Genomic DNA, 22678 nt, shown 5'->3' on the forward strand with positions numbered 1-22678 from the left:
TATATTATGTATTCATCTAATTTTCAAGCTCTTTATACTTTTGTAATATCATTATTTTTTTTAAATCCATTACTGCTCCGAAAAATATGTAGGGAAATAATATTTTGCATGTCTTCCTGTGAGATTATTTTACTTTACTATACATGTACATTTTTTTATAAATTAAAGAAGGCTTCTGAGAGTAAAGAAATATAATACAAATTTTGACGTAATAAGCTAGCAGCTTGAATTTAATTTTGTAAAATATCATTTTTAACGACAACAAGAATTGTAAAAAAAAACTGTGGTACGAAAGCTTATACCTATACACTCAACAGAGAAAGGACTAAATAATATTATAATAATAAAGAGCTTTTGATAGATAAGTTCCGGGCTTTATGAAATAAGTTCACAAATTTACAATCCTCTCTTTCCAAAATTTACACTAACTTTAGACAAGGATTGCTTTAGAATATGAATCCTCCTCAAATTATGAAAAAAAAAGTTGCAAATTAGGTTTTGTAAGTATACCAGGTAGAAAAGGAGGCTCTCTTGAGTCAATATCTCTTACCACGATATGCGGCACCAAAATTTTTATTTTGCTAATAACTCTACTTGCACCCAAATAATAAAATAAATCTGAATAAATTTAGTTATACACTCACTAACTAGTACCAATAAGTCGAAAGATATGATTATAATATTTTTAAAAAGTGATACAATAAATAAAATTCGCGTTACGTTGGAATCTATGATACAATGTCAGATACCGCATGGTCCAGGATACTAAATGTATTATTTAAACTTTGTTTTCCACAATGTCTTATGAAAGGTATAATTATATCACAACCCCATATTTATTACCATATAACAGCAATCCCTAAGAACAAAAGTTTTATCTTCGACGAATTACTAAAAGCCTCATCATCTAATACAAGCCTATGTTCATAACGTTTCAGTATCGTCAAAATTAAAATTTCTCGATGCATTAGAATCCCTCTCAAAGAACTTATAACTTGTCTAACACTCATGAATTGATGATTATCAAAATAGTTATTCAATAATTATAAAATATATTATTTTTTCAACTGATGAATTTTTACAATTCTATTGTTTGCTTAAATTACAGCAAATATGTAAGATGACCCCGAGGTTCACCATAGGCGATTGTGCTGGAGGCCACAGAGGTGACAACAGAGAAAAGAATCGTGACGTCTTAATAGTACCACGTAAGTAAACACGTATGTAATTGTTATAAATTATATAATTTGTTAATATAGATACGTTTTTGACACCTCCCCCTTCCTTCGTGAAACATTAAAGAAATATGCGATTTCGCTGATTTTGTTCTATCGATTCATTAAAATGATTGTGAATTAGGATCGATTAGAATCTATTTAAGAAATCCATAACTATATTTGTGTATTTCTCCATATCATGTTGTCTAGTCCCAGCCAGTTTCTCTGCATATGTGTATTAACAACCATAGCTTGATTCCTAACCAGCAGTAGCCTGCGGACCACTGAGCAGAAATTGATTCTTGGATGTCCCACCCCCATTCCTGACTTGGGGCAAAGGGGAGTCTTCAACGGAAAATATTTAAAGATATGTTGGTTAAAAATACATTTGTCACTTGTGCATCATAAGACTGTTAAGACCTTTCAGCTCACACACAAACGTCAGAAAATATAATTAATAAAATACTTCTTACAATAAATCGTTGCCTTCCTTCCTCCCCCCCCCCCACTGATATAACTGCAGCACCCATTATAAATCGATACAGTGAATAACAGACTCTCTGATGGATTTTACTTTATAATGGAATAAACTTGTTGTAAAAAGGTTAAAATAATGGATTCAAAACTAAAAATTTTTGTAATTTTAATAAAGTATTATATACTTTTATTTACATTGGGGTAGCGGTAGCAGCAAGGCAACGCGCCTGTCTACCAATCCAAAGGTTGTGGGTTCTAGCCCGCCCCCCTCCGGGATTTTTACAAGAATAAAATTATACAAAACTCACTCATAGCCTCCCCCCGGGAATTTGTGATGCCCGTTAGCCATTGGGTGGCACTCACAAAAAATAGGCGTGGGAGTGACAAACCCATCCTACAAAAAAACCACGTCAAGGCGCGAGGTCTTAGACCTCTATGGTCTGTCGCCCATATAATAATAATTATATACATTAGTTTTAAGTGTAAGAAAAACAAAACTATTTTCTGAAAGGATATTGTTAATTATTATTTTTGGTAACCTCTTTGAGATTATATATGTGTATACAATTATACCTGACGTAAGTGGAGTCCCCGATGTGATCAGTACAGTGGACTAACTAATAATCATCACTTTCACTGGGAAAGCCAACATACTCATAAATAAACTAAGGCTCTATGTACGGGAAAAGTCAATCATTTTTTTATTAAAAATATACTATTTTCATAACGTACCCTTTCCTTAATATTCTTATTTGTTTTAATTATAATTATTATTTTAAGAACAATTATTAGTATGCGTATAATTAGTTGGTGAGAACGTACAATTTAAATCGAAACGTTGGTACAAATAAAATACTTTTTCTTATATTTTGAATCCTATCTACTTATCGCTGCTCCTCCTAAACCACTCCCTCCCCACCAACCTTTTCCTTATATATTATTGATACTGAATAAATATTTCATATTTTAAAATTCTGATATAAAAAAAAATTCTTTTATTTTTTCAGCTGATAATTTCAGACCTTATTTAACATCCTTCCAAGGAAACAGTTTTACAGACTACATAAATGCTGTATTCGTTGACGTAAGTAATAACTTCAAAAATATTATTAGAACCAGTATATTATTCGTCCAACTATATGTTTTGTTGCTTTCCTTTGTAAACTTTAACCTTTCTTATCTGTTCTATGTTCTATGACAAAAAATTCCTATTAAGATATATCCGCTAAAGCTATTTTAGGCGATATTCACGTCTAAAGATTTTATTGTTATGAATTATTTAGATTATAATATATAATTTTGGCCTCTATCTTCCTATGGATTTGGGAAAGGCACCGGTGCTTTCCAGGATCAACCTCTATGAGCAGCTTAATCCCCTTCAAAATTAAGTCACTTCTTGAGCTTAAATCCAAACCTTAGAAAGCCAAGTTATCTGGCCTCAGTCTTGTCTAGGATTGCTTCACCACTTCTATCAAAGAGACAAATATTGTTGGACTTAGATTTACGTGTAGAACTTACCTGAATTAAATTTATTTATTTCATAAATAAATAAATAAATTACAACATCTATGATCTCGTCAGAGGAACAAGAGATATATCGCATAACTGGTTGTCTTTGTCCGTGAATTGAAATTTGATGGTCTGAATCCATTTTCGACAATTTTTCCATTTTTCTGCTTCAATTTCCTGAAAAGACAACGTTCATAAATTAAATTTGTCTTTATTCAGTAAATTATTAAATTTGTTAATTTATTATTAATTATTAAAATTATTAAATTTTAGTTAATTCAGGCTGTTAGGTACAGTTCAAAAATTGATTGATCATAATCGGTAACTCCACAATGTAACATTTTTTTTTTCTATTCAGTTTATGATATCCTCGACTCTTGAAATACTGTTCATAAACTAAATATATATAAAACTCATCAAAACATGTTTATTCTTTATTTATTATTAGAAATGAATGAAGACCATATCTGTCAATGGTTAAACAATATTTACTGTAACAAATTGTAGGATGATTTAAGTTCATAAACATTTTTTTTTTTATTGACTTCATTTTCCATTTTTATTAAGGGTTATACTAAACCAAGAGAGTATATTGTCACAGAATGGCCCCTTAAACACACTCCTGGTGATTTTTGGTCTCTGGTTTATGATTATGAAGCATCAGCTGTTGTTGTTTTATGCATTCTTCCACACAGTTCAGTAAGTCCTTTACTACTATACTTTTATAGTTATTATTATTTATTGTAATTTATAATTAATTAGCAATAAGAAATAGTTTGGTGTAGTATTATAGGAATTAAAATACAACCAAATTCACATACATCATACAAATCCATTGAAGAACACTATTAAAATTACAATATTTTTGCATTATAGTATTCTTCATACTCCATGTTTAGTTAACTTTTATACGGTAAATATTCACAAATTATAGGTATTCGCTATATTTACACTAAAGCACTATAGTTGACTTGTATTGTATTTCATTCTAAAATTGGGATTTACACAGAAAGAAAAAAAAATTAACACATTAGGACAAATGCATTCTTTTTAAAATTAATAATACACATTGTAAAAAAAAAATATATATATACCTAAAAAGTAGTAAGTAAATACGTAGATAATACCTACAGTAAAGTAACCAACTAAAACATTTAACGAGGAATCAGATATATTTATTTTTTCAACGTGAATGGATAAACTGAAGAATTGAGGAGTCTTGTTCTTCATCCGTTAATGAATTTTAAAAAATTTGATTTTCCTGTTTTTGCCATATAAGTTCAGAATTAAAACAAAAGTATAAAAAAAAAAAAATTGGTTCCCTCTTCTCCGTAATTGAGATTAATATAACATTTTTCAATGAAGAAAAAATTTACGTATTATCTAATAGCTGAGAGAGAAGTCAACCATTCATGATTTGATTAAAATTGAGAACTGCTGGTTGATATGCTATTTAAATACCTTGTTTTTGATTGATTTGATTAATAAAACACTTAAAACGGGCAATCTAGAAATATTAAGGAAAACCAATATATTTTATTTGTCCAGAAAAAATACAGCTGATTGTATAGATATTACAAGCGTGGTTCCTATCTACACCCCACTATCTATGGACATCAAGATTATTAATCTTTGTTTACCGCAGCTCTCCTTTGTCTATTATGATACCCAAACTTTTCTTAGCATTTATTGCCAGACCAATCTCCGCTAGCAGCCTCTGGACACTATTTATTATACTTTCCGCAGAACCCCTGTCGCGCGCCGTTACAGCCTGATCGTCCACGAACCCTGTGAGGACCACTCTTTTGGCCACTTTTCAGGTCGTACCCAAACTTATTAGCAAACTCCTGATCACAGAGCTCGCGGTACAAGTCATCAATGGCTAGGTTGAACAGCGAAGGCGACAAGGGCCCCGCTCTGAGGCATCCCCCTCAAGACACTGATCTGGCTAGTCGTGTGGGTTCCTATATTAATCTTTATTTTATTTGTGGTTAGGAGAGCCACGATTACATTTGTGAGGTCGGATGACACACCTCTTGCCTCCAGCGAGCTCACTATGTGTCCATGACCAACGTTGTCAAAAGCACCAATAACGTCTAGAAAAACCAACACACAATCTTTTTTCTTATTTTTGGCATCTTTTATGATCGCGTCGATGATTCTGGCGCTTACATGTGTTCCCGGTAGCCCTTTTATGAAGCCCCTTTGACTTTTTCTGAAGGTGATCTGCTTTCTTAATTCCGAATCCAGAACTTTCTCGATGATTCAGCGCACAATCGAGTATATCGTAATTGGCCTCCAGGAGGAAATACTTTTTGGGGTCTCCTTTTTCCTTGTATACCAATATTGTGCGCCCTTGGCGTAGAGGCTCTGGTACATACCCCACCTTCAGCATCTGTGTTACATCGAAGTATTTGATTGTGCGGACCAACACACCATCCGGCCCCAGCGATGGGGCCTTAATAGCCCTCTTCACCACCCGACTATCTATGGACATCAAATTTGGTATTGGGGCGCATTTCTCATAATCCGCACGTTTGCGGAGATTCTCTTTTTCAAAGAGGCTTCTGAAATGTTTCTCAATGTCGGCTGTCTTTAATGGGCATTGCTTAGGGGCGTCGGCGTTCATAATGCTCTGTACCACTTTTTTCCTTCTATTATAATAATTGTATTGGGCTAATTAATAGTGGTACTGTTCCTGCTGACGGTTCCTATCTGCATTATTAGCTCTCTGCGGATTCGACACCTTCCCCGCACCCTTGTTGGTCATTTCGTTTTGTTTTTTTTCCTCATTTTATAGAATTTGATGGCAGGGTGCTTGGGCCCGGCAGTTTGGCGTTAATATTTTAAAGGAAATTCAAGAAATCCCCTACAGCCTTGTCAAAATCCGCAGAGTTAAAATTTAAAAAAAGACTTAAAGTTAATACTTTTAGGACTTCACATCCCCTACACGACTGCAAGTTAATACCTTACAGAGTGTAGATTCCATCCAGGTAGGATTTACATAGAAACCACCGATCCTCCTGTCAGTTTACCTCCTGTCCAGCTTATCTAACCTGTTTGAAAACACCTTACTTTATACACCGCATTTCTTAGATTGGTGCCTAGACTAACAATAGTTACCTTGACAATGTATTTAGTAGCACAAAGTTATCCAAGTGACCAATGGACCCTATAGGAAATCATTTTAATTCATCACTGACGCTTTATTTTAACTTATTACATACATTTTTGCCACCAGTTTTTCTTAAAAATATCTACCTAATTTTAAATACTAAAATAGTTTGAGAACTTTGGTTTTTGTTTTTTTTTTGACATGGCAAATCGAAATTTAAGTAGCCAATCGAAATATAAGCTAGAAAACCACTTACTTTAGAAGTGTCTAAGTAATTACCATATGGATAATATGGATATACTGTCTAAATAATGACCACAATCAGTTTCTTAGATTTGGAGATCACTTCTCTATTAGTTCACTACTAGAGACTAGCTTTAGATCGCAAAAAAATAATTTATTTTTAGTATTCTCTGAAAATAATGAACATACCATAGTGGATGCATTGGAAACTAATGGGTCAAATAATAACTCATTATTAAACTGTTCGGGTAAAGAGGTTTAGAGTATACTTCAGACAATGTAATTGAGAATATATCTGCAATTTTATGCATTATTTCAAACTTATCTGTTATTATTTGCATTTTATTTTTATATTATCTGTTAATTTCCTTTTGTTCCAGCAATATCCACCTTTTTGGCCAGAAGGAAGGCACTCAAAGAAATATGGACCTGTTTTCACTATAGAGCATATTTCTCACAATCATTATACAAATATTAAAACTTGGCTTATGAGAATTAATAAAAAGGTATTTTTTCTCTTAAAAATTAATTCTATTTATATTAAAAATATATTAGATATATTGACATAAAGCCTCAAATTTTAACATAAAAAACAAAACAAAATGAACAAATTGATTCATCCTGTCATATTAGTACCTTTCAAATATCTAATCAGAAAATTAAGCCTCTTGTATTTATTGAATGATGTTAACAACATTGATTTTATGAATCGTAATCATTTAATGGTCGTAGGGTTTCCCAATTGAACACTATAAAATGAAGACCTCTAACTACTACTATCCTTTTTTAAGTTTTCACTGTCATAAACACTTCTAACTCACAAAAATTTAAAATGATCATTACTCTGAAAATTCAGCAATTTTTTAATTTATTTACAACAAGTTGATATATTGAGCCAGTTTTATGAGATAAAAATGGCTTATAGACAAACGACTCATTCATAGTTCTCTAATCAAGAATTTAAAAATTAACTTACAACTCTTAAGAATTCTTTAAACATTGAAATCTCTTAAAACTTGGTCTGTTCAATGGATTGCTACTATGGTGTTGGCTGGTCTACAGAGGTGTGTAGCAGTTAACCTAGATTCAGTCACCCACAAATTTAATTCATGTTTTCTGGAATTTCCTGCTAAGTTCTGATTCAAGCAGATATTCTACATCCTAATAACACTGAGTGGACTCAATAGCTTAAGACCTCAACACCTACTACATTCCTGGGTATGAAACCTTTGTCTTCATGGTTTGTAACCACTTCACTAGGGAAATTATGTTAAAAATAATTGATACTCAATAATTAAGGATTTCTTCAGGCATCGAGCATTTTCTATTCTTCATTAAATATGGAATTGAGTTCAATGAGCCTCATGAGGACGACTGAATTGTTTTAACTCTTAAGCAAAAACTAATAGCTTGCTCTAAAAAAAAAAATCTAAATAAGTTGTGATAAACCTTAGTGTTCCAACCTTCTACAGAATAATCTAAGATTTTTTTTTTTTTATAATTGAACAAAATATTAGGAAGAAATAAAATGAAGGTTTGCTTCACACCCAAATAACCCTAAATATAATGTTTGTGACTAAGATTAATTTTTAATAAGAAAAACTGAAAACAAGTGTTCAAATTTTATGATTTCATTTGTTATAACTTTTTTAATTCATCGATTCATTTGAATTCCACAGTGGAAATATAATTCATGGACAAATTTTTTAAAGATTATTTTGCAACAATAGCAAATATTATGTGGTTCTTTATCACTGTAACTGTTTCAAGAAATCATTAGATTTTTCTTACTATAATCTATAGTTTAGATTGGATTTTTTTCTTTATCCATGCCTATACATAAATATATAATTGTAAAAGGTTCATATGAAAATTTCCATAATTTTTGTTTTAATAGATTACTCAATAAAATAGCTCTCTTTTAATGCAGATCGTTTCTCTCACGGAATTGATGGCTGGAGTGAAAGCTCCACCGCGAACTGTGCAGCTATTTCAACTTACCTGTTGGCCAATGGGCCACAAGGTACCAACATCTACAAACTCCCTTGTTGAGTTAATGAACATGGTGGAACGCTGGCGACAGAGAACAGAATATGGTCCTGTTGTAGTTGTATCTCCGTAAGTTTAAATATTAATATATTCTAAAGAATATGTGTTTAGTTATCAATATTTTCTGAAAACTAAAGTAGAGTGTTATGATGTTTTTAAATTTGTATTGCCTTCAGGTAATGCTCCTTGATATATTTTTGAAGTTGACACAGACTTAATACGATAGTTTTTAAAAATTAATTTATACCAGACATGAAGGACCCTAATTTTATGCCTACCCTAATGCTTCTCTAATTTTCAGAAGCATTTCACAATTAAAACAGATGCAACTAAATACGCATTGAAGAAAATATTATCTGAAGGCAGCAAAAAGGGAAGGGAGGAGCGCTAGCAGGCGTCTCACGGACGCAGAGGTGCATTATAGTGCTATCAAAAGGGAACTATTTGGGTTTGTGTGAACCATGGATCACTTTCGACCCTAAGAGTTTGGGAACTGATTTCATGTACACATGGATCAATGGGGGGGGGGGGAATTGAAAAAGTCCCCTGCAGGAGTTACCCATTAGAAGGAAGTCCTCAGTCAATATAACACAGAGATGGCATACAAGAGGAAAAAAGAAAAATGTGTTGGCTGATTGGCTGTCCCAAATAATAACAGAAAATGCTGTAGAGGAGAATAATAACTGATTTCCATATAGAAGAAGACTATAAAAGTAACAATAAATCTAAATACGCAGGCACGATCAAAATTTGATTCAAATAGTAGGGTCAGGGCCTTCCAAAACCTTATGAACAATTTTTATACCAAAGAAATTCCGAAAGTAACAAAAAATAGAATAACAACAATAAAAATAACAAATTTTTCTTTATACTTAAGAAATTTTGTAACAAAAAAATCGAAATAACACTGCATCATAAAAAAAAAAATTCGATTCAAGAAATGAAATCAGAACCCACAAAATGGCATATCGAAGAAAACTACAGAAGTAACATTAAATCAGAATACACAAGTACTGTTGAAAATCCAATTTAAAACCAGATACTGAACCCTATTATTCCCATAAATGATTCCATATTGAAGAAACTCCAAAAATTAAAAAAATAAGTGGCATTCCCACAAAATGAAAAACTTAACCCCCCAACATGGTTAGAATAAATTGGTCACCTGTAGAAAACTAGGCAAACATCACTCTCACTATGGATTTCATTAAAAATAAAAAAGTATTTGCATTTTAACATGTCTCACGTGTCTATTATAGCCTTTTGGCAATCTGTAAATAGTGATCAATAAAAAACCTCTATTAAAAAAAGTCTATAAAGGAGGTATATATTTTGTTTAATTAATAAGAAATTATTACATTTATATTTCTAGATTTTTAAACTGAATAAATATTAAGAACAATATATTACACTAAAGTAATTGTTAAAAAATTAATAATGATCCAATGAATTAGAGTTAATTTCAAAATTTATTGAACATTGTAATTATATTTATTCTGAATCATCATGAGCCAACAGATTTTGTTAAAATTTTTACATGAACCTCATGTTGCCTGATCCTTGAAATTTCTAAAGAAACACTAATTAAATCATAAAATTATTAGTAATTAATTCATTCAAAATTGTTGTAATTGATGGATTTAACATCCTTATGTACTACTATTAAGAAGCTGTATTATATTTAATATATACACTATAATTAAGGCTTATTTAAAGTAATAATTATTCTGCCATTCTCAATACCTCACAAAATACTTTGCAATATAAGAAACATCGATCTTAATGAATTCATTTCTAAAATTTTTATAGTGATGGCAGAGGAAGGTGTGGGGTTTATTGTGCAGCAAATGCTTGTATTGAACAAGTGATTCAGCATGGTGAAGTGGATATCTTTCAAGCTGTCAAAACAGTCAGACGCCATAGACCACAGCTTATTGAAAATATGGTATATAGTACAGTAATATCACTGATATAAATGTTTTTATAGTTAAATACAAAATAAATGGTCACAAAATTTTTAACACACATGCTTATTCAGTCATAAATCTCTGAAAGGTGTGTGGTAAGTGTTTGTTTTTTTCTATTGTAGGAGTTAATTAGCTTTGATATATTGAATAAAAAATATTTTAAAACATTAATGTAACATTTTTCTAAATAGGCTCCTCAATGTCTGAAAAGTCGGCTGTGTTAGCTTATTGATGTAAAATAAATAATTTTAAGATGGCTAATCAACTCCAAAAATAGAAAAAACCATAAAAAGTATATCATGGTCTTCAAATAATAAACCACTTAATAAATATACCTTTTTTCATTTTTAATTTATTTAAAAATTGGTCCTGTTTGTGAATAAATAATTAAGAAAGGGAAAAATATATTTGTGAATTAATAGGGAGTTTCCGGTAATGGGATAAAAACTTTTTGGGTATATTCAATCCTAGGTCAGATTAAAAGAAAAGTCATTTACTAATTACAGCTGTCAATTTACTGAAGTATTGCCATATTTTGATTTTCCTGAAATGATATACTACTTAATGACCTAATATTATTTTTTTTATTTTTGTTTTTCAGACAGAATACAAGTACTGTTATGACTTAGTATTGCACTATGTGCTCCACTACCTCAATAAAGACTTAAAGGAGAAAAAATAATACCTTAAAAATATATTCTCTGTGATACTGAGTAAACATAAGCTTTTTGCAAGAAAACTCAAGTGAGCTGTCTGAATGAAGAATAGTAAAATCCTTGATTACTGTATATTATAGTGATGCTATTGTAATTTAAATTGTTTATAAACTTATGCGGCATTAGATAAAGTAGTATATTTTTTATTAATTTTGAGTTAGTTATAAGTCAAATTTAAAATACTATATATGTTTACATGTAGACTGCTCTGGTTAATTCTAAACTTATAGCTGTATCAGTTTAATCATTTTAGTTTAATAGAGCTTCAATTATTCTTTGCAATTTAGATACCTTCTAAAATATATTGTTGTAAGTACACCTTATCATCATATAAATGCAAAGAAATACTATTTTCAATATGATTGTATATGTAAAACAAGGAAACAAATAAATAATTGCTGAGCGCTTTAAACATCTTGCTCAGATAATAAGTATATTCACTATGAAATATACTGTCAAAATATAGTGACATATTACTATGTTCTTGTAATCTAGAAAAGTAATCAAATCTTCCTATCAGTTACATTATTCAAATTTTACTATTAATTTAACTCTTTTAATTTGTTCAAATGCTTAGAGATTTAAAAGTATCTGGTATCAAATTTTCAAATAATTCAACCTATGTTGTACAAAAAATTAGCATGAAAATTTAAATATTTTGATATAATCAATAGCCAGGTTTGAAGGCTAATGTTTTTCAGTTTATTTTTTAAGAGAAATTAATTGTATCCATTTTATGTTTAAGTTATTTTTTTCTTAGATCAATGACTCAATGGTTATAAGTCTTGAAGTTTTGGTAATATTTCAATTTCTTATGTATAATTATAACTGCCATGCTTAGTGACCATCACTTTGGAATGTTTGTTACTTCTTTGCCTGGAAACCATGAAGATATGAGTTGGTTTATCAGGACTCTTGAGAATTTTCACCAAAGAGGTTAATATCTAAACTGAGGCCTACCCAGCCTGGTGGCATTAACCAATGTTGGTACATGAATAAACAAGTTAAGTTTCAGTTTTGAATACTCACATTAAAAATGTTAGGTATTAGGTTCAGTTGACCACCATAAATCCCAAACCATCAATTACAATGCAGGCAAGAACATGTTTGATAAGCTTCTTCTCTTTTAAGAGATACTGAGCCACTTTTAACTTTCACTTAACTATGTACTAAATATAAAGTAAAGAGAAATATTTCAATAATAAAAAATTTAAAATTTGAGTTTTTGACAGAAATAAATGTTGTAAGGTTCTCTGTATCCAAATAATCAAGTATTTTAAAATGGTATGTGTGTATATGAAACCAGTCGACCAAAGAAATAAAAAGTTGTAATAACTGAAATTAAGTATTGAAGGTAGATACATGCCTGTACAATTGGATGTGACAGCAATGTTTTTGCTGACATCGCCTTATGTTTGTGTATGTATATGTGCTTCTGGGTGTGTCTGTGTGCCTGCGAGTCTGTGTGTCTGTGCCTGTGTCTGTATATCTGTGTTTCTGTTTAGAACACTGCAAATATCACTGTATTCTTTCTTTTATAATAATTCGGAAACACAGTGCTGTAAAAAAACTACCAATTAAAAATTACTTCAAAATTAATCATTTTTAATAACTAAATGATAATTTACAAAACCAAGTTTCAACACACACACAAATATTCTTGCTTATATATATATATTATACATAGTTGGTTGTTTTCGTTTCCAATTTATGGGGTCACTAGGTGTTAATATAAATGTTTTTTCTTTATTAATTTAATCTTTATATTTTGGTCTGTATATGAAAGAATACTATGTTCTTCAAAATGTTTTGAACAAATTCGGGACCAACAAAGCATAAAGATAAATTACTAAAGAAAAATGTCTATATATAATCTATTATATAATATATCCAATTATGATGAACTACTAAATATACCTACATATTTAGATCTAAAAATAATGCAATCTGTTTTAATTCAATATAATAAAGTGATTCTTTAAGGAATAGGTTTTGCAATATATATCATGAATTTTTGCTTAATAAAAGCAACATTTAAAATTTCAATCATATAATTCAATGAAAATTGTATTATCATGATTGCTCTATTTATTTACAAACTGATAATCTTAATGTGATTGTCTAGCTGAGTTATTAATACAAGTGTACCTTTTCACCTTTGAATACTAATGTATTATCAAATTCTGTTTTATTTAAAATAACTTACAGCACTTCTGTACTGAACAACAAATTGAACAAAAAAACAACAAACTTGTGTTTCTCAACAAATAGATTTTTACAAAGTAATTATTACATGAAATGGGAATGTTTAAAATAACTCAATCAATACAAAAATTAATTAAGTACAATACTAATTATTTTATTCTTAGCATAAATATAACTGAAAGTGGCCATCAAATTTGTGCTCAAACAGCCAAAATTATTTTGGAGAAAAAATAGGTAGTAGTGTAAAAATGATTGTCAGATTTTATATTGATTTTAATCACCGACATGACCAGTCTAGTCAACTGGAAATATGAATAATTATTACTATGTAAGTATGGTTTTAGTAAATATAAAATTAGGAATGTTAGCAAAAACATACAAATACTCAGATGGGTTTGTATATAAATTGTTTGATTTATAATTAAGATCTGGTATATAATGAATGAAATGAATGGAATATAATGTTCAGTAATACTAGTTCATTAATTACTGGATTGGATACTATTATATTAATTATCAAAAAAAAATCACATAATATATACACAGGGACAAGTATTCACAAATTAGAGTAAGTGCACCAGTTATTGATAGGTCAACCTTTGATTTTTAAATATTAAGAGTTTCCTACCACCAACCGTTTAATATTGGTGCTAGTTGTAAGCTAAGGGTTTAGCTTCCAACTAGTTCCAATTTTGAAATAGTTTTTGGCATCAACTCTTAATATTTAAAATCTAAAGTTGACCTGTCAATAACTGCTACATGTCAATAACTGGTGAACTTACCCTAATATGTTAAATAACAAAACTAAAGTTTATAAAATTTTTGAAGGGGCGAGGTAAAAATTTATCTTTTTTATTTTATTTTTCTTGCAAAATGAGTTCACATTTCAATTGATACTTATCATACATTCCAGGTAGCTAGTTGGAATTCTATTATTATAATGGTACCATATCAGCATTGAAGTATTAAGTTCACAATCATTATTTATTCAGTTTAAATTAATCATAAAAATAATTTGATTGGAAAATTATATTTAATTATAATACAAATATTTAACTTAACTTAATTATTAGCAAATACTTAATCATGATAAAAACAAATATTTAATTACAATAAAAACAAAAGGTATTAATTTCTGTCCTTCCATATTTTAAAATAGCCTTCCAATCTTAAAGCCCACTAAATTGAACTAAATGTTTTTAACAGTTATAGCTGCGAATTCTGTTACAGAATAAATTCTAAATCTAGAATATATATTTTTTTTAAAGGATAGACCTATAGAATTCTGGTACATTACAGAAATAGGGCAAACTTATCAATAATATATAACAAATAAATGCACTTAAATTAATAACTTTTAATTCATTATTTTATTGAAAATGTTTCAATAGTTTCTTTTAATGTTTCCTATCTTAAATAGTCAGGATGAAACAGCTGAAGCTTATTTTTTTTTTTTTTTGTTGCTATCAATTGAGACCTGTCCACTTATATTTAGTTGTAAGTACACCAGTTATTGACTAAAAAGGAACTACAACTTCTATAGTTGAAAAGGCTGAATACCATTCTCCCACCTCATTATAACAATGCACCAATCTGAGTACCACTCATTATTTCAGAAAGAGTTTATGATTTTGAAGATGGTATAGATAAAATAACAAACTAAATAGTAACATGCTCGTATAACTTTAAACATGTTACTGAAATGTAAATTTATATACACACACATATAGATTGTGTATCAATAATTGAATTAATTTTATTTATCAATTAATCAATAAAATACAGTAAAATACACCAAGTGAAATGAGATTAAAAAATTTTCCTGTTTATTTTTCTCTATTGTTGTTCAGAAAAATGTAACACCCAATATAATAAATATTTAAAAAAAAAAATAAGATATGTTAATTAACTAAACACACATGTATGTATAGTTAATAATACGAATGGGCCATTCCACAATTTTTATTTTACTGTTGTGTTCCCCTGAGCTACTGGTATTTTTTTTGTTCCTTTTCTGTTTCATTCCAACAAAGAGACAGAAACCATACTGTCCACTATTAAAGCAGTATTAGTAGTGGTAGATTGCTCGGTTCAATGTTTTGGTTGGAATAGAATGAAAACAATACTGGTATGTTGAACAAAAGAAACGGTGAAACAAAAATCATGAAATGGCCCATTCCTAGTAATTGAGGATCACATAAAATAGATTTCTTTAATTCACAGTTGATAGTATAATTCTAATAAATAAAAAATGTCATTAAATTATGGATTATAGATTATGGATCAAAATCTTCAAAAATATGCTAGAAGGCACTGGAAAACAAAATATAATAGGAAACATTCCACAAATTTATTTTATTGGTATTTCTAATCTTCTTCTTTCTAATTTAGTAGCAAGGTTGTTTAACTTTCAATTAGGTTAAAAAGAGTAAACTTCCACTCATTTTTATACACTATAATGATTTATAACATGTCAAATGCTGACATTTTGGAGTTTTTCCCCATTTTTAAAACTTAGCTTTAAAACAGAGAGTAACTATATTTTACACAATGCACTAATTTTTCATAACTCAAAATTTATTTTTTTACGATGATATAAAACTAATTACCATTCACGTTTTATTAATATAAATGTTGTCACATCACAACATGTTGTAGAATAACATAATGTTAAAATGAATGGAACTTTACTCCTGCTAACCTGATTTGTTTTTATTGTTACTATACTACCCCAAGTAGTCAAAATAAATCTTAGCTTTTAATCAAACTGTTAATTCCTTCATATGATTTGTTTTTAAAACAAAATCTAATCTACATCTACTTGCCAAAGAATATATTAATTATTAGCAAATTTTCAATAAAACTATGCATGAATTCATCTTAATGTCAAAAATTTACAAGTATAATTAACACATAAGCAACATAAGAAATTAATAAGAATCATGACTAGGTAACTTCAGAGTTGATGAAAGATCTTTCTTTCTAGTGATCATTTAGTTGAATTAACATTAAATTAAATCATGTAGTTGTGGAAACTGAATATGAAGGAAAGCTATTTGAAAATTCATTGTTTTCAGTTTATCTCTGGCATTTTTACTGAACTATTTCTTTATTTTATTTTTTTTCCATTTGAAACATTCTTACTTTATAATCTGTATCATAATAATTTTATTGTAACCTTTCGATTATTAATATTATAAAAAATCTTTGAGGGTATATTACCATATGTTCCATTTATGTTAGAGATAAATATTTATTCTTGATTTTATTTTCATATTAAGTTGAAAATATTTTTTAATGTTTTAATACCTTATTGTATTTCGAATAAGATATTTTGTATTCATTCACTACTGATATTGAAAACTTAAAAGTAAAATAAAGATGAAGGATATTTTAGTTTAAGAAATAAGGACATCAAATCATTGAATGATAAAGCACATGATTATGATATTTTATAAATACAAATTGATTTTGTAATTTTTTTTTTTTTATTGTTTCCCGTATATTTTCAATATATTTCAATCATATATCCTAAATATTTTAAATTTTAAACATAAGATTGCAGAAGGAAGAGCAGCACCTCAAGGTTTTAGAAAGTTAAGTATTATATAGAATATTTTCACTAAGAAAGGATGAGTTCACTTGAAAATTCAGGTTACACCATATGGATTTGAGGGGCAAACAGCTTTTTAACGAAAAAATTACTAAAAGGTTCATTAGCCCTGAACCAACATTTAAATTTCCAAGTAGTAGACCAAGATATTAGTGGAATGATTATGTTATATCAGACTTGCAGACATGGATTAGATGGAGATCAATGAGGGGAGGTAAGCAGAAGACGATCAGTAGTATTGAAATCAAACCTTTGGATTTGCTAACCCTTTTTATTTACTTATTTAACTTAAGATAAAGGGTAATAGTCAAATTCTCTACCACTAAAACCAGCAAATTACTTCTGTTAATTTCATTCCAAGAAACTTTCAATCATAATTCTAGAGAGAAATGATTTATATATTTCCATATCTTCATAAAGACCTTTAAAGCAGTTCTTATCTATTATTTCTACTTTTTCCTAAATATGATTTAACCAAAGTATTATAGTTCAGAAAAATCATCTGTAAGATGGTGTTCTCCAGAGTCATGTGGAGGAGGAAAGTTTTCTTCTTCTTTTATGCAGAACAAAATACAAAACATGGTACCTGTGATACCAAGAATTTATTCACAGTGAAACTCTTTATATTACTTCATAAGTTCATACTGTCTGTCAAGTGAAACACCACAAGAAACTCAACTATGAGATTTATTAGGTTTTCATAACATCATGAATTTATAAAATAGATTCACCTTACAATTAAATATTATAATAATTTGTCTTTTAAATTCATCTTTTAATTTGTATTTGTGAGTCATCAGGCAGTATTGATACCTAGAATAATGACTAGTGCAAAAAAGTAATTAAAGAAAAGCATATTGATGAAACCAAGGCTAATTAAATTTCAAATGTATTATTCAATTAACTAACAATAGTTAACAACATCCATGAATCTTTCTAAGTAGCACCCATATTAAAAGTTTACAAATGTTATCAAAAACACTGTGTTAAACATATTTATATGGCCCAAGGCTAATATTATTGCCAGGAATGACCAGCTATATTGTGTAGAAGGAAAATCAGTCACTAAAATGACAAGTCTTTTGGCTTTCTTTACTTTGTGAGCACCCAAGTCATCTTCAATTGTGGAAAGGTGATTTTCAAACAAAATCATAAGCTATATTTGACACTTTACATAACACATATGATGAATTGAGGGATTAGTATTATATCTCTAAGAGTAGTCAAATACTATATATGAGCAGTGTTGGGCATTATTCAAATAATATTTTATTCAATAATTATTTCAATATTTTTTTATTAATGGTTATACATTATTTTTTCTAACAATAATTGATCCTGTTATGTAAAAATAGTGTCAACAGGCAAAGGGAAAGAGCCACTTAAACTCGCTGAGAGGTGTGAAACATAAGAACGCATTGAGACACTAAAGACAAATTTCGAAGAGAAATTCAAAGTAAATAACATTAATCTAGTTGATTTCTCATTCCTTTGTCACAATATAATTTCATGACTCGATTCTGAAGGTTTTGATAATGGTTCTACTCTCCTCTAAACATTACTTTGTTCACAGGCTCTCAAAACCAGATTTAATTGATAAAAAATTAAAATAAATTATTATTGATATAAAAATGGAGATAAATACATTTTTTTCAGAGAATTAACTGTACATCTTCATTTATTAATATCAATAGTATTGATTATCAATATTATTGATTTATTAATCAATAAAAATTAATATTTTTTTTTAAATAGTCAAATGGAGTGGCACATACAAATCATAATTTAGGATTTACAATTTGTTAAGATTTAAAAAAATTAATTTGTATAATAATAATTCCATTCGATTATTATATAGATTTAATTTTTTAAATTGACCAAAGTTTTTGAGTAGGTACTGAGAGACAAGTGGTAATTAGTTATTAACATTTTATATTATAAAATTAGATGCATAAATTGAAAGTTATTACCAAAGGACTATACTGTAATCAGTCTCCAATCCAACTCTTTTTTTTCAAAAGTAAACATTTTTAATTTTTAGAGTTTAAGACTAATAATGTTCAGCCTCCAATTGATTATATGATATTTTGAAATATTAAATTATTTTTTAATAATCCCATATGGCATATAGCACATCAAAAAATATTACTCGAAAATATACAATTTGTCTCTTCAATGTTGTAGAGTTGAATGAGCTTTGATGAGATCATTATGCTACATAAACATTAAATTTAATTATTTTAACATCAGGTATATCAAAAGTTAAGTAATGAAAAAAATCATTAGAACTTGAATTCATAAATTTTTAAAAAGTATCTCTTTCTCACCAGACTGTGTTTACTTCCCATAGACTCAGAGTTAACTACAAATTTAATCTTTCATGCAACTTGCCATCTCATGACCTGATTCTAATTAATTTTTGTTGTATCAGATTCTGTGAATAGATTTCCTTTTCCACTATACAGATTTCAAACTAAAGAACATGAGAAATGCATGTCTTTGCTAAACTACTTGTAGAGAGAAGTCAATCATTTTCGGTCATATGAAGTTAACTCAGCCAGAGTTAGGGGAAAACAGAATAAAATCTAGTTAGTTAAGTTAATCATAAATTTAAAAAAAAATTAGAATAACTATCCAACCTAAATAAGGTCATCTGTTAAATTGTCAAGCAAAAATTTATTCACAAAAAAAAAAAAAGAAGAAACAAGACAAGATATAAAAAATAGATATATTTTGATTTATAATTGTATTTTTAATCCTAACAAATCTGAAAGAAATGATACATTCATAGATTTATATATGTATTACAGCCTATAAATTTTATACATGACTTGTTAACTATAAATATAAATAAATAAATATATATATAGATAATGATTTCTATACGTGCAACTGATTTCTAGACTGGAATAAAGGATATTATAATTGCTATATCAATACAAATTCTTTTTGAACATCAGTTATGCAATAATTTCAAAATTCATTAGTAATTTAATCTCAAGAATAGAAAAATAACCAACCAACTTTTTTTTTAACCTTGACTTTTGAAAATAAATTATGACAGAACTTAGCAACATTAAGTCAATCAAATGACTCAGGAAATCAGCAATATGAACAAATTAAACTATTTTTTATTATTATTATTAAAAACTATAAATACATAATTTTAGGGATAAGTATTTATCTAATATTCAAATAATAATGGCTTTAATATATGTTATAAACTATTCAATATAAATAATAAATTATTTGATAGGTGTGAGTATAAATTTTAGTCATAAAAACTATTTATAATTTGTAAACAAAACATTATGTTAATCTAATTAAATATTATTATCACTACAATATAATTAATGCTCATTGTTTCTTTGGGCAAATAAATAAATACTTTTTAATTAAGGCACAACAAAACCATTTTTGTTGCTCTGTAATCTAAGCTATAATACCCAACATCATTTCCAACTTAAATAATGACGTGTTTGTGTGTGTGTATATATGTATATAATGGTATATTTAAGTCATAATATAAATATTATGGTATATTTAAGTTACAAATGAACTCATATTGAAAATACTGTTTCATGTATTGATTCAGTATGTTATTACTAATAAGAGACTGTCAAATTATCTTTATGTCCAATAAACATGCATAACCAACCACGTAATAATTACCTGAATATTGTAAATATATTCAATAAAAATGATAGGCATAACATTTGTATATATATGTGTGTATAATTTTTAAAAAAATAAAAATTCTTATTTAGCTAATAATAATATTATGATATTTCATGAAAGGGAATTTCACAATGCTCCATCTTAGGAGAAATATTAACTAATTGGACCACACATTACGATTTCACATAATTATTAACCTTAATTAAACTTGTTAATACATCAGTGAATATGAATACAAAAATAAATTTTGAATAACAAATACTTTTTAGAGGAAGAAACAAAAGCTAGGAAAGAAATACAGAAAAATAACTGCTAAAAATGTATCAGAATAATATTGAGTCACCATTGATTCTCTAGTCCTAATGCAGCGACTCTCTCTTAGTTTAAAAACTGTTATAAAAAACCCACAAAGGCAAAAACTTCATATGCATATTCATACGCATTTCATTTTAACATTATGAACAATAAATATATTTTACCTCACAAATATCATATCAAATTAATTCTGGTAATATTAAATTGTGATATTTTATATCATTAATAATCAACTGCACATCTTTTGATAATTGAAAAAATAGGAGTCATTGAGTGAAATTTAATCATTTTAATAAATATAGAAACATATAAAATATGTATAAATTTACAACCATATTGTATATAGCTTACAAACCACTAAATGCATTTCCGCTATAATAAGAATAACATGATTTTAATACGTAACTTTAATCATGTTTAAGAAATAAATCACAGCATAAATGCACAGTAATTACAAATTAAAAATTCACCTGAAAGAAAGAACAGATGTACCACCAATGAGTTTCATTTTTTCTTACTGGGACTAAATTACTCTATAAATAAAGTTATGACATCCTTTCTTTCAATATCTAATAGAATAAAGTGAGATATTTTCAATTTTATCAATGACATATGTTTTATTTCTTTATTATTAACCTTAATTAAACTCAATGATGTTATTATTAAGGCTACAATCGTTTAGTGTGTTGGTGAGAGGGTCCAATAGTAATGCAGTTTAAATAATCACCGATAATGTTAATAATTACTTCATGGCTGTTCCTCAAAATTTATGTTCACACTCTGGTTAGGACAGGACTCTGGATGATCATGTTTGGTTGATAAAAAAAACAAAACAAGAAGCACACTTAGAGTTCCTACCAATGACATATTTTAGCAAATTAATTGATAAATCTAGTAATTAATTTCCATACTAGGTACTGGCAACATTGGATAAGGGGGCCTACTGTCTTTACAAATAATGAGGCAAAAAAAATAGTTTAAATTATTTATTAAATCATCTGGTTCATAGTAGACTTAGTTCATTCTCAACTTTATCAACTAAAATTAATTTTTTTGACAATTAATATTAAAATGTTATGGCTAGTACATTTTACATGTTTACTCTAGTAAGAAAAGGGAGGCAACCATTACATGGTCTCTTGTACCATGATGTTGGTACAAGAGACCATAGGGATTGCCGTGGTTGGCTATGCTTATATGAAATTAAGCAGGTTTGGTCAGCATTCCATCTAATGTAGGATAAAATTTTATCATTAATTTGAACTAAACATGGTAAAGTTGGATTGATAAAAACATTAATCTGGTCCATAAATATTATTATTAAAAAAGATTGTCCCACATTTAAAGTAAAAAAAAAATGAAAAATACAACTTGAAGAATGGTAACATACTAAGAGGATAATAAATATTTCAATTATTTTATTATAACTAATTCCAATTGAAAAGAACTACTTCGTTCGATATAAACATATTGCATCAAAAAGATAAACATTAATTTTCATAGCTATAAATAAATAAATTCACCCGTGCCCTAATATACCATATACCCTAATTTAAGAAAACATTATAAAAGTA

The 22678-nt window shown here is 28.4% G+C and overlaps 1 protein-coding gene across 1 annotated transcript in view; it reads left to right on the forward strand.

Moving 5' to 3' along the window:
* The window catches only part of Ptp36E (protein tyrosine phosphatase 36E), a gene marked incomplete in the record, with an annotated part of 427312 nt that extends 410361 nt beyond the window's left edge, over nt 1-16951 (forward strand). The window contains 7 exon segments of the mRNA XM_067050192.1: nt 1109-1208; nt 2702-2778; nt 3771-3902; nt 6942-7067; nt 8492-8679; nt 10420-10555; nt 11179-16951. Of these exon segments, the coding sequence (XP_066906293.1) occupies nt 1109-1208; nt 2702-2778; nt 3771-3902; nt 6942-7067; nt 8492-8679; nt 10420-10555; nt 11179-11259 (840 nt within the window).
* Nucleotides 16952-22678: the final 5727 nt, after the last annotated feature.

Source organism: Halyomorpha halys, unplaced genomic scaffold (assembly GCF_000696795.3).
Source record: "Halyomorpha halys isolate HHAL.00 unplaced genomic scaffold, Hhal_1.1 Scaffold709.1, whole genome shotgun sequence".
NCBI classification, from domain to species: domain Eukaryota; kingdom Metazoa; phylum Arthropoda; class Insecta; order Hemiptera; family Pentatomidae; genus Halyomorpha; species Halyomorpha halys.